Below are 14,419 nucleotides of genomic sequence, written 5' to 3' on the forward strand. Positions count from 1 at the left end.
CACGTTAATTTTTATTTAATAAATTAATAAATAAAAATAAAATATCAAAATAAATATTCACAGACTTGAAGGATAAGTACCGCAGAAGTGACACTAATTCCCTGAATTTGTTTATTGGCCAAAGTTTGGTCCATAGAGGTATAGGAAAAATACTTATATGCTTCCAAATTATATGCCGATGTGCAAAAATCTTAATATTATCCTGATTATTTAAAAAAAAACAAAATAGAGTAATACTCTATATTTTAACGAGTATATCGTTATGAATCATCTTATTAAATGTTAAATAATTTTAAAAAAGTTAAATTATGAGTAATTACATTAAAAAAAAGAAATATTTGTTAGATGAAATCCTTATAAATAATTCTTTAAAAAGAGTATCGTTAAATAAAATGAAATGGAGAACGATAAAATTCTAACTTAAAAAAAATATTTTTATTCATTAAATATCTTCTCTTTTTTCATTTTTTACATACTATAACTATATTCTTATTTTATTGTAGCTTTGTCTTTTCGAAATGAAAATTTGAACCCTAAACTTGGTTTTAAATTTTAACTTTGACCTTCAATTTTAATAATGCACTTTAACTATCCAACTTTTAAATAAACAAACACATGAGTCCTACATAACATAATACACGTAGGACATCACGTCGGACGAAAATTGACATGCATGATGAATGTAGGACATGTGTCTATTTATTCAACTTTATATAAGTTTAAGTATCTCTATGCACACATTTAAAATTAAAAGGCATAAGTATAATTTAAAATCAAATTTAAAACATATTTATATATTATACCTATTTATATTGTCATTGTCATGTTGTGTGACTAAATTATAGCATTTATTAAAGTTATTTTTTTTAAAAATAATAGAATGAAGCAAAAGTTGACAAAGGTGGCTAGTGAATGATGATTGTTTTGAAGGAGGAGGATGAAGGCTTTATAGGAATTGAAATGAGCTCTAGTTGAACTAATTATTTTTGATTGACCTTACGAGTAATTCATCAACTCAGATCTAATTTAATTTTAATAATTCGATTGAGATGTGAAAATTATTTAAGTTATATTTTAAAAAAATTATAATATATATTTTTTAAAAGCACGACTAATAAATTGTTCAAACTTAAATTTTTAGAGGGTAAAGTTCCTGAAAAATTTATATAATAAGCCTTTTTTTCTTCACATAAAAAATTATATATTCCTTTCAACTTACAATTTTCTTTTTTTTCTTTACTGTATAAAAATAATTTAATTATAAACTTATCGATTTAAAAATCATTTTGATAATCTGATGAAAACTCATTAATTAGAATTGTTTAATATTTCATTGTTCTTAATTTTCTCTGGACCAAATTCCATCCAATGAGCTGAAATTCAGAGAAGTACTATCTTTTTCTTCTATCGTACAAAACTAACATCACCCCTAACATACTTATCCTTTAAGTTTGTGAACGGATTCACTCATTTTGGGTGATGTTTAATTCTTCGTATAATATATAAATATAATTTTTAATTTGTTTAATATTTAATTTTAGATATATATTAGTAGACATTTAAAATTAAATAAATAGACACTTTCATTCTGTCACCATACATGACAATTTTATGTCCTACATGATATTTTATATGTATTATATCACGTAGGGCATGTGTGTTTACTTATTAAAATTTATACAAGTTTAGGTGTTTTTTTATACACTCAAAGTTAAAAATCATAATTTCAACTGACGTCAAGTTAAGAATCATGTTTATGTATTATGCCTTAATTCTTATATTTAAAATATTATATATCGTACTATTAATTATATTTTTTAATTATAATTTATATATTATATCGAGAAAGATACACTTAAAAGATATATATACTTTTGCTATTAAATATACTAAAACGAAGAGAGGGGACAAACGAAATTTGTCATATATCTCATATACACGTATATCATTAGTCCATATTCCACACTAAATGCATGTATCGATAGACCGAAATTTTTTATAAAATATAATACCAGCTATATACAAATCTATCTGAATACAATATCTTTAAAAATAAATTACACCTAATTTTAACTCGATATATCTCGAGACACATGTGATCAATCTAATCACATCAAAACTTGATAAAATTTCTAGAATATATCTAAATAATTAATTATAAAATTTACGTAAATTAAAAAAAAAAACATGTCAGAGATATTTCTCACTATTTTTCAATCACAAGCTAAAATTAGAACTAGTCAATTTGCCATCTATCTTCCCCTTGTCTTGCACCAAATTATCACAATTAGTAGTAATAACTGATATATAAAGTAAAAAGAAAAACAGGAGAAGAGGAAAAGAAATTGAGGACTGAAAGGGACCCAAGAGATTTAATTTGAGTGCAGAGAGAAAAAGAACAAAAAATGGTAACTGTAACATCACACACACACAAAAAAAAAAAAAGAGAAAGATTGGGTTGGGAGTAACGGCGATGATTGGAGAATCTTCTAGACATATGAAATTTGTGGATTAGGGCTTTTAATCGGCGAAAAAATGGGGCGAAGGAAGGTAGAAATTAAGCGAATTCAAGATAAAAATTGCAGGCAAGTTGCGTTCTGTAAACGGAGGAAGGGTTTATTGAAGAAAGCTAAAGAAATTTCTATTCTCTGCGATGTCGATGTTGCTGTTGTTATCATCTCAAATCGTGGTAGACTCCATGAATTCTCCAGCAATAACAGGTTAGATATGCATATCAATTTTCCCTCGATTATCGTGTTGATCTGTTAGGAAGACGAATAGTTTGTTGAATTGACACGTTTATTTACTAGCGGTGCAGTTTTTGGTAGTGATGTTTATTGATATGCATAAGAGAGTTTACATTATTTTTTTTGCATGTGATATGAAGGATGTCAACATAATACTGTTGGGGCAACAGTTCACTTCAATTGAATGAGTTTTAATCACTTTAAAACATGAAGAGTGTAACCAACTCACTTGAATTTAGTGCTTGTTTGGATTAACTTATTGCGTGTGCACTTTTTTTTGTAGGTGTTTGAGCAAGTGTTTTTTAAGTACTTACTTTTAGGCTAATTTTTTTAAAAATAAGTCAAAAATGAAAAGTAGGGTAGCATTACTCATAGACTTTTAATTTTTATTTTGTAAATTACTTTTAATCAGGCAATCCAAACAGGCACTAACCTAATATAATCTTATGGATAACTAAGCTTAGATAAAAAAAAATCAAATGATCAAACTAAATCTAATCCTAATAACAATGGATTTTGGGTTGCCTAACTCAACCTCCAAAGTTAGCTCAAAAGATGAGGATTGTCCAAACTATATTGAACATACCACCCACCCCTTAAAGTTAAGGACTGATGTGGAACTATACACCTTCTTATGTTCAGGGTTGAACATTTGGTTGGTGCATGGGCAATTTAATATGGTGGGCGGATATCAAAAATGAGAATTGAGATGCATCTTGCTCAGGTGCATATTGACCACGTCACATTAAAGTGGAGAATCTATCAATTGGATCGCGTAGTTAACATCGGCATACATATATAAGTTCATGTCAGAATGATGAAGTATTTGTAGACAAAAGGTTGTTGGCGACTTGAGTTTCGAACAATGCTTTTATCACCTTTCAATGCTGCAAGCTCGAGACACGGATGAATTGGGATAACTTGTTTAGAGCAAATGTAATATCAAAACGTGTTGGAAGATAAGTAGCAATATATCAAGTGTGCACCGATTTAACATTGCATTCGTAGGGGTAAACCACCAATTTCTTTCGATGTTGAACTTGATCATATGGGTGTGGTGATCCATTTGTACTCAGCCATATCTAGTTCTAATAGTATCTCAAAGATGTATATCTATGATAAGACAATCCTATATGCAACAAACTTTGGTTCAATCTCCAAAAAGTAGTTAAGTTTGCCACAATTGACGAGAGACTTTGATTGAGGTAAAGTATTTGATGTAAATAGAATTCAAACTAATCATCTAATAAAAACAGAAGAGTTAATGATCAAAAAAACACAAGAATTATAGACTTTTAACAACTTCCACACCTCAAATAAAAGGTGTGAAAGTTTTTAGTTGAGGTTTACTTTCTGGATCGAGCTCGTCGCTCCGGGCTTGCCTAGTGTGGGTTACCTCTTCTATGTGATTTGTGAGCTATTGCATAGGAGCGGAGGTTTTACTCTATGCGCATTCAAAGGGTAGCGGCTGCAGGTTTTCTTGTCATTAAAAAAAACTTTTACCTCAACTATCAAGTGTTACTTTTTACTATCTTAACTATCACCATTATGCATTAAAACACACTTTAACTACCAGATCTGCCCTTTCCCTATCTAAACTGTCATTATCATTCAGGTAGGTAAAGGGAACAACAAATAGTTGAAGTGTGTTTTAAGACATAAATGATGATAGTTCAAGTAGGAACAAAGAACAATTGATAGTTAGGGTGTGAAATTTAAGAAAAAGTGATAGTTTAGACGTGGTTTTGACCATTTTCTCAAAACAATAAGATAACATTTCGATGGATATTACCAAAAAGAAAGATCTTTTACTAATAAGAGTAATGATCGATAGGCTTACCCTTACGAGAATATAAACAAAAGTTGAATGATTTTATTAAATGATATCTATCACCTAAATATCCCAAGAGTGCAAAAAGTTGAATGATTTTATTAAATGATATATATCACCTAAATATCCCAAGAGTGCAACTAACTCTCCTAAACTAAAGGAACTAATATAACCTAATTTTTATATGGTGAGATTAGATAAATAACTCAAATACTGGAACAATCGAAATCTAATCATAACATTTGAGTAACAACCTGGTAAACACGTGTTTATCCTGATAAAGTCAATCATCCAAGAGAAACATAATAGAACACCTAATATATAAAGATGTAAAATGTAAGGAATCACGTCATATAAGTACACACTTAAGTTCAATTCGAGCATAAGTATTCTCTTACCTCTGAATTAATGGGTTTCTCAATCGTCAAAATCTAATTATCTCCTCCCTGAAATGAGTCTCTTGTTCTCACACATGCAAACATGTATATAAACCCTTAATATTCTAAGAAAAAGATGAAATTTTCTAAACTAAGATTCTATTCTCTTTGCTAGACTAGCACACCCCTTGCTTGATAAGCTTTTCACAAGGTGTGGGTCTGAGTTGATAATTTTAGGAAGCTTCAATTTATGTGGCTTAATGTATGCGTAACGTTCAATCCACTTACAACACTTTGCCAACATGGAGCACTTTGCTCAATAAATTGCCCGACGCGTCAAATTAGATCGTTAATTTTATTCGAGTTTGTGCCTCATATTCCTATGTTGGTTTTTCAAGTAGCTCTTAGGTGCTTTGGTAGGATCACAAGGGGGAACAACCAAAGCCAAAGTGCAATGTACTAGACTTGAGTTTCGAAGGACATTGAGCCCCCAACCCAATCTTCAACTGAGTCATTGAGATCCCAAAATTATTCAATATGACTCTTTAAACATCTGTTAACCATATCTTGAAGTTTTTTCAACATGCAACAATCCGTGAATACTTTTGGTTTTAGCATGGGTAAACATTCTTCTTGACCTTCTAAAATCGTACCATTCTTTTTTACTGATGAAATGGATTCGTCCTCGACCTCAACATATCTACATCAAAAGAAAAAACAAAATATTAGGCAAATCGTAATAAAGGCCATACCAAATTCGGTTGGTTAAAATTGTAAGATTAAATACTTGAATACATAATATTAGGATCTTGAACACGAAAATCTCACATAGAGATTGTTAAGAGCATATACCTGATGAGGAAGACATCATCACAAAGAAAAACGGAAGCGTTATTCATAAATTGTTTTCTACCTCCTTGCCCTAACTTTATGTTATCACAACCGTCTGCGATAGAATTATTGTAGAGAATATGTGATTAAACCTAATGGGTGGAGGGAGGACCAATTTAATAGAGGTTATGATTTAATTTGGTACGTCCATCAAGTAACCAATGTATGGACGAGATCTATTCATTATTAAACACTAATTATGGTATTACTTGGATTACAAGTAAACTTGGGTCATAAGTAAGAAATAATTAATAATAAATAATAGTAATTCTTACATTCTCCCACTTGGCCCAATAACCATATAACATTAATATTTAATAAGCATTAGTTGCGCATACAATAGATATCTTTTATAATATCCATCATACATACCACAATATAACAAAGTACTAATGCAAGTTATGGCGATTGTACATAAATTTTAAGCTACATACTTCCTTGTCAAAGTGTTCTTTAACAAGAGGAACAACATTTGTGATTGGTGTGGAAGTAGGTACATTCATGGGCAATGAAATATTTACGCTTACCCCATTAATTTTCACACGAACAACATTTGTGATTGGTGTGGAAGTAGGTACATTCATGGGCAATGAAATATTTACGCTTACCTCATTAATTTTCACACTTTGTCGTTCAACACTCCCACCAACTTCATCATTCTCAAGAAATTTTGCAAATAGACCTAGACATTGTTCTGGTTAATTACAATTTCCATAATATTCATCACCTCTATCTGGTCTAGCTAATGATTTTCACTTTTCTATCTAATTGTCTTTTACCTCATTAACATACACTTTGAGAGTGTCCGCCGCTTGAGACTTTTCATTCAACAAATAGATAAATTCATAACATGAAAGATCATCAATAAAGGTGATAAAATATTTTTCTCCATCAAAAGATGGAACATCAAAGAGTCCGCAAATATCAGTGTGTATTATTTCAAGAAGCTGAGTGCTCCTTGTGACATCTTTCTTGGTATGTTTGGTTTGCTTTCCTTAAATGCAATCCAAACATATATCAAAGATCAGAAAAATTCAAATTTGCAAGAACTTCATTCTTTGTTAATCTTTTTAATCGTTCTTTGGATCCATGACCCAAATGTTTATGCCACAAATAAGCAGAACTTTCATTTAGTGAACTACTCTAATTATTATAGAGTTTTAATCTATATAAATTGTCAATAAGAACACAAGAACCATAAAAATAGTATTCTTATATAAACATTGAAACAACCATGTCCAGACTTAAATTAAATCCAGAAACATCAAGTCTTGAAAGAGAAATCAAATTCCTAAAAATTGAAGGAACATAGAGAGTCTGTAATAGATCAAGCCGATGTTCAATCCCCAAGATCAACGATAAGTCAATAAGTCCTTATACCTTCAATTTTAGCCTTCATGCAATTTCCCATGTACAAGAGATTTTTTTAAAAAAATTTGGATCGTAGTAAATTCCTACAACATAGTGGATACATGAGTAGTTGCACTAGAATCAAGTCACCAAGTATTATTAGGAACTTCTACTAAATTTGATTCGAAACATACAAAAACACCAAATGTACCTTTCTTTTCAAACCAAACATTACGTTTCAGGCAATCTTTCTTATATTGTCTTTTTCTTTACAGATGTGACATGCATCAACCTTGAGTTCCTTACAAGCATCCTATGAAACTTTAGCAAGTGTTTTCTTTTTCTTAAACTTGTTGGCTTTCACTTTAAGTCCTTTACAAGCTCATTGACCTATGAGGTTAATGGAATGACCTCTTTGCGTCGTAAGTCTTGACTCCTCTTGAGTAAACATATTGGACAATTCACTAACATCCCACTTATCCTTAATAGTGTTATAGCTATTTGGAATGGTCTATACTCAAGAGACAATGATTCAGAATAGACTGAACTAAGAAGGTGTCATCCACTTTCATCCTCAAGGTTCGAGGTCTTGATGCAATGTTAATCATCTCGGTATGATTTTGTATACTACGTGACCTATCAAACTTCATGGCCGTGAGTTCAACCATTAATGTACCAGCGAGAGACTTGTCAACATAACGAAAACGTTCTTCCACAAACTTCAGATATTTCCTGACACTTTCTGTTTGTGAAATGATACTCTTAATGTTGTTAGCAACAGTTCGCATGAACATAAGGCTCAATCTATTAGAGCATTTCCATGATTGATGAAAAGATTTATCATTATTACTGCTCTTATCAGTAATTGCAGTAGGTTTATTATTCAGCAGACTCAAGTCAAAGATTCATCACACTTAAGTGAAACTTAACTTGTTCATTACATTCAGAGAAGTTCAATCCGTTGAACACAGTAACAGGTGGAGCATGCGAATGAAAAGGAGTAATTGCAAATAGACATATACACATAAAAAATAATGTGAATTCAGTAAAACGATAAAAGTACATCGTAATTCTCCTTTGGATATATATACTATGACACACTATCATAATTTAAATGTCATTTTAAAAATCTTTAATAGACAATTATATAATTTTAAGCAAACATATCCGACATCTTTGGATATACAACATATGTTTGATTGAAAATATTAATTTACCTCATAATTTTTCATTATTCGTAGAATAGAGATTCGCCATTGTTAAAAAAATTTAAGTTCTAACAATAGTGAAAGTAAATTTATCTATTTATTTTATAATATAGGCATTTAATTAACCTTCATAGATAAATGACAATTTTATGAGTGCATATTTTTCTTAAGCATACTAGTTTGACCACTTTGGTGACTAACAAACTTATATAAAATTTTGTGCATGTGAATAATTTTAAACATTAATTTGACCACTTTGGTGACTAACAAACTATAGAAACATAATATATGCGTCAGTGATCATAAACATGATATGTGTAGACGTTAATTTTCTCTAATAGTTTAACCACTTTGGTGACTAACAAACTATAGAAATACAAAGCACTCATAACATCATAAAATTTTTGTGCATGCGAATAATTTTAAAATTTTTTGTTTGGCCACTTTGGTGACTAACAAAATATAAAAACATAATACATACATCAAATGATCATAAACATGATATGTGTATACGTTAATTTCTCTAGTTTGATCACTTTGGTGACTAGCAAATTATATAAATACAAAGCACACATAACATCATAAATTTTTTTGTATGCGAATAATTTTAAACATTTTTGTTTGGACACATTGATGACTAACAAACTATTAAAACATAATGCATGCATCAAATTGAAAAATCAGACCTGGTTTATCTTAGAATATTGAAGGTGCCAAAAAATAATGAATTGTACTAATCCACATATGTCAAGTGAACATAAATATTATGTGTAAACATTAATTTTCTAGTTTAGCACTTTGGTGACTAACAAACTATATTTGCACTAAGTACGCACATATAATTTATTACTTAATATAACGATAAATTTAATTTATTACACAATCTAAAAGAGAATATAATTATTACATTATGGGAGAAACTAAAATATTTAGAATTTATGCAATCTAAAACAAAACATAATTATTTATTTATTTAGGAATGGGGGCGGTAATTACTCTTTTTTACCCTACCAAGGCTGATGCAGTTATATAATTTATAAAGATTATATGTTCAAACAATTCGGGCTTTGATGCCACATAGATCAAATACTTGAATACATAATATCACGATCTTGAACACGATAATCTTACATAGAAATTGTTAGGAGCACATATTTGATGAGGAAGACATCATCACAGAGAAAGACAGAAGCATTAGTCATAAATGGTTTCTACCTTCTTGCCTTAACTTTATTTTATCACAACCGTCAGCGATGAAATTATTGTAGAGAATATGTGATTAACGCTAATGAGTAGAGAGAGGATCAATTTATAGAGGTTATGATTTAATCTGATACGTCCATCATGTTACCAATATACGGACGAGATCTATTCCTTATTAAATACTAATTATGGTATTACTTGGATTACAAGTAAACTTGGGCTATAAGTAAGAAATAATTAATAATAAATAATAGTAAATCTTACAAAAATAAAACAAAATAATACATATAAACCTCTTTTTATACTTGAATTTAGATGAATACCATCAAATATTGTGATATAATCTTCGACTAAGATAATAAATTCATCAACATACGACATAAGAATATAGTACATTACTACTATAAATACCTTAATTTCAGTGTTATCAAAGGCGCGCTTAAAACCCGATGCGAGGCGCAAAACGTGTTGATCACTTTGTCTCACTAATGTGTAATTTGGTGTCGTCAGTAAGGTTCTAAGACATTCTTTTCCATTACAATGAGCCTCTTCTAAAGAGACGACATTAAACAATTAATATTTCATTTAAACATAAATTTTTATCCAATTTCTTTTTTCATATATTTGTTATTCATGCTTATGATTATTAGTTTTGGACATATATTTGTTATTCATGCTTGTGATTATTAGTTTTGGACTAAACATATGTAGTTGTTTATTAAATGCTAAATTGCACCAATTCTTAGTGTCGTACACGTGTCGATTCGACATGCATGCGGGCGTGGAATTCGTACCAAGTGTGGTCAATAGATTTTGGGTACTTTGACCAAAATCGATAGAGAAATTCGAGACATATAATGACTTCTGAATTTATCTTTTTTAAAAAAAAACTAGGGGTGAAATCATAATTTAGGCATATGTTCTTTTTATCCTTAAAAGATATTTATATCTAAAAGTTCGCGATCAGAAGGTGATTTTAAAGATATTTACAAGTTAAATGTCACTGCGTGATGTGTAATGAACTCAAGAAGTCTACCATCACCTCTATATCATTTGCAATGACCATGCTACACCAAAAACAAGGAGATGCATATGTACTTAATAATTACATATTCAAACTTGCTCTTAAATATTTGTGCATTGCTTTCCTTCTAATTAGCCCACCACAAATTAGGCATATTTTTAGTTTTATTGCCTAATTCCAAGCCCCACTCTTAAAATTTTGATTATAGAGGATCAAATCTCTAAATCCACACCCCTATCGAACACCCGAATTCTTATAAGAATAGCGTAAAACAGATTTCCTCTTGCGGGTTAATTTGAGCTACATATACAAACAGTTCCAAGCTGTTGGACACAAAATCTCATATGAATGTATGAACGAGAGCTTACACTCGAATCAAATATCAAAATTGGGTCTCCGCTATCCGGAAAATGCAGATTGAAGTAAAAGATCACAAAATGTAACACAAACAAGGCGAACCAAGTGCTTGCACAAAGGGAGAAACTAATTGAATCCGATTTGAGACAGGTATTGAAAGCGGAAGAAAGATTTTCGACCCTTCAAGCTGAAACAGCTTTATGGCCGTTGTGCTAACATGCAGTTCAGCTTTTAGGAAATCACTGAAAGCGGAAGAAAGATTTTCGACCCTACAAAGCCGTAACGGCTTTTTGGCCATTGCGCTAACATGTAGTTCAGATTTTAGGAAACCTATTTTGAATCCTCCCAGCCATCTATATCTTATCTTACTAATTAAAAGAGGGCTTCCCTTTTGTTATTTATCCATGAAGAAGGAATTTTCCATGGTTTAGTGCCTACATACCCCATGAAAATGAACATAAAATATGTTCGTTTTCCAATTTCTGGTGCACTCTTTAAGTTTAAACCTATACAACATGATCTGCTCTTCATGATATTTTCCTAGTACTTACCCACCAACAACTAACAAGCATATCTGATGATATTTTTTCCAGTATGACAGCGATGCTTCGACGATATGAAAGCCATGTTGGAGCAGAAAAAGAGATCAATGCAGAAATCCAGGTCGCAGAGGTATTTGATTAGTTGACTGCTGTCAACGTATATATTTTAATTAATCAGAATCCTCTCTTGCTACATGAAATAAGTGCTCTGTATGTCCATATGTTTAGGTTCTCAATTAATTTGGTTACTCTTAGCCTCCGTCTAATGTTAAGTAACTTTGAACTTGCACCCTTTAAAAAAGGGGAGCAGACCTGATTTATAAATATCTAGACAGAACTATTTCCGAGGTCTGAAGTTGCTACGAATCATTTTGGATGGTCTTATAACTTATCGTTTATAGATTTAAGCTATTAGGAATCTTTGACTTGTGATTTTTGGCTTATTTTTGTTATGTTAACTTAAAAACAAGTGCGCTTAAAAAAACTATCTTGGCTTAAAAGCACTTAAAACAAGTCCATCCAAATAGGCTCTAAGCTAGTGTTTGGCCATAGTTTTGGTCGAAACTTGAAAGAAATAAGTTTTTGAAGTTTGTTGAAAAATAGTTTTTGGAATTTGAAGTTGCTTATGGACATGCATTTCACTTTAAAATAATATGAAGATTCATTTTATCTTTTAAAAAATCAAAGTTATGAAGTGGAAGTGAAATTTCATCCAAAAATTGCTCTAGACCAGTTTTTGGAACTTAAAATTTTCTCGAAGACATTTTCAGAAACTAACTAAATTTCATGAACAAGCAATGTTTTATTTTCTTTTGTGAAAATCTGCCCCTAAAATCATGCCCAAATACAATTTTTATACATAGACGTTACTTTGGTGTTCCAGCTCCCTGAATGGGAAGGCCAAATTATAATAATGCTCACTCTCATCATAGTGCAGCAAAGATCGTGTTGTTGTTCAACTAAAATGTACCTATAAAAAGAAAAATCTCATTGTTGCTAGACTAAAATGAGTTACGCTGACATGCATAGTATTTCGTCAAATCCTGGCTGTGCATAGTTGTTCATTCATGTTAAGCTAATATGGTTGATTAGTAACTTATCCTCGCTTCATTGCATATTGTGCAATGTATCCACATTAATAACTTTGGTGTTATTCGTTATTATCTTGGACAATCATACTCACATTGTTTGCACTGAAAATTTTCCAATCATTTTGAGGTGTCGGGGTTCACAACAATGGGAGAACTGCTACAAACAACAGAAAGGTACTAATCTTATTCTTCACTTTTGTTTCTTAAAGCTTATACCACTTATTTTCCGTCTCAATTTGATAGGCAACTCGAGGAAACAAATGCTGATGGTCTCACTTTGACTGACCTTATCCATTTGGAAAACGAACTTCAAACTGCTCTAATACATCTCAGAGCTAGAAAGGTCTATCTACTTTCCTCTGTACCTCGCCCCTATAGGAATTGCATCAATCGGAACTCGGGAAATCTTGGCTCCGCCACTGGCTACACCTCTTATTTTTGTTTTACTTTTATTCTGTGTTCTACAAGAATTCACATTTCTTTTCTAAATAATGTTCGACTTCAGTATTATAATCTGGTTCTAAATTAGTACCTCAGAATGAAGCAACACTAAATACTTTTGTTTTGTGCAGACACATTTGATGCTTGAATCTGCTAAGGTTCTTCATGAGAAGGTAAATTTTCATTTCCATTGCTAGTTTCTCCTGAAGTCATGAGTTTGATTTATCCATCTTTGTCTTGCGAAATCTCTATGCAGCAGGAACTTTGACTCTCAGATCTAGGTGCATTGGATTTAGGTTTTTCTTATTCAAACCTTCATATATCAGAAAACAAATAGCTTCATTTCAATTTTCATCCTATGTTTGCTCGAACTCGTCAAAGATAGTCCTTCAAAAACCGCGGCAGAAATTTTTGAAGGATCCGAGCAACATGTAAAACTCTGTAGTTGAAACATTTCCTCTTTTCCGGGGTTATAGGACACACTATCCTTGACTTCAACTGAGGACTAGTCTCTAGAGCTTGCACACCATGTTGATAATGTAATCTTAATATAGTCGATTAGCTTATTGTGGAAAAGGAGGGCACAAAACATCCACTTGTCCTTGTCCGTTTCTTGATAGGATGGTCTAAAGTATGTTAAAAGACTTAATTGACCACCGGACTTATAAACTAGTCCTCTCTTTTGCTCAAATCTCATACAATTGGTTTGCTCCTAGAAAGTCGACGGAGTTAATAGGATTACATGCTTTCTACAGCCCTATGAAGCATTGTAATCAATAGTTAGTTCTCAATTCTTATCAGATATCTTTAGTATCATGTTAATTTTTCCATGATACCCTTTAATTATTGCAGGAAAAACTGCTGCTAGAGGAAAAGAAACATCTGGAGGACAATGTAAGCATTATCACACAAAATTTGCTATCAAAAAGTGAACCTCTTTCATGTTTTTTAACTAACAATATGCATTATGTTCAATACAGATAGCTAGTATCAAGAAAAACACAAAAGTGAATGAAATGTCTGACCTTCCAGCACCCCACATGATTTGTGGACAACAAAAAGTTACCCTGAATTTCTTCTAGTGATTATCGTCGTATTCGTCGAAAAGCCTTGCTTCTGCACCAGAGGAACCTGCAAAATTAGTTTCAATAAAACTAATAATTATTCATCCTTGTTCTTGTTTCTAATGGATGATGATTAAAGTTAACTTCTCTACTTTGACATATTTACTAGAGGGTGACTTATATGCCTATTTTTCCCTCTTTTTAAGTTGTATAATGGAGTACTTGAAATTGATTACCCTACACATTATTGTTATGATTTTTTTGTGAAGAGTAATATTGCAAAATTACATAAA

At 31.2% G+C, this 14,419-nt stretch overlaps 1 protein-coding gene and 1 long non-coding RNA gene across 2 annotated transcripts; one reads left to right on the top strand and one right to left on the bottom strand.

The window, feature by feature from the left end:
• The first annotated feature begins 2,356 nt into the window (after positions 1-2,356).
• Positions 2,357-14,419, top strand: LOC101247413 (MADS-box transcription factor). The gene is made up of 7 exons (NM_001365683.1): positions 2,357-2,720; positions 11,582-11,660; positions 12,749-12,795; positions 12,865-12,964; positions 13,194-13,235; positions 13,915-13,956; positions 14,043-14,419. Exons 1-7 carry the CDS (start codon positions 2,536-2,538, stop codon positions 14,142-14,144), a joined length of 597 nt encoding a protein of 198 aa, NP_001352612.1. The 5' UTR covers positions 2,357-2,535; the 3' UTR covers positions 14,145-14,419.
• Positions 5,494-5,913, bottom strand: LOC138340754 (uncharacterized). The gene is made up of 2 exons (XR_011213536.1): positions 5,808-5,913; positions 5,494-5,655 (listed from the first exon to the last, which is right to left on the bottom strand). It is a non-coding gene; the product is annotated as an uncharacterized lncRNA (long non-coding RNA).

The sequence above is a fragment of the Solanum lycopersicum genome, chromosome 12 (assembly GCF_036512215.1).
Source record: "Solanum lycopersicum chromosome 12, SLM_r2.1".
NCBI lineage: Eukaryota > Viridiplantae > Streptophyta > Magnoliopsida > Solanales > Solanaceae > Solanum > Solanum lycopersicum.

Excerpts from the sequence above, each read along its gene's own strand:
- LOC101247413 (NM_001365683.1), top strand. The coding sequence starts at position 2,536 with ATGGGGCGAAGGAAGGTAGAAATTAAGCGAATTCAAGATAAAAATTGC. Across the intron at positions 2,721-11,581 it reads GAATTCTCCAGCAATAACAG|TATGACAGCGATGCTTCGAC; the intron begins GTTAGATATGCA and ends TATTTTTTCCAG. Across the intron at positions 13,957-14,042 it reads AGAAACATCTGGAGGACAAT|ATAGCTAGTATCAAGAAAAA; the intron begins GTAAGCATTATC and ends TGTTCAATACAG.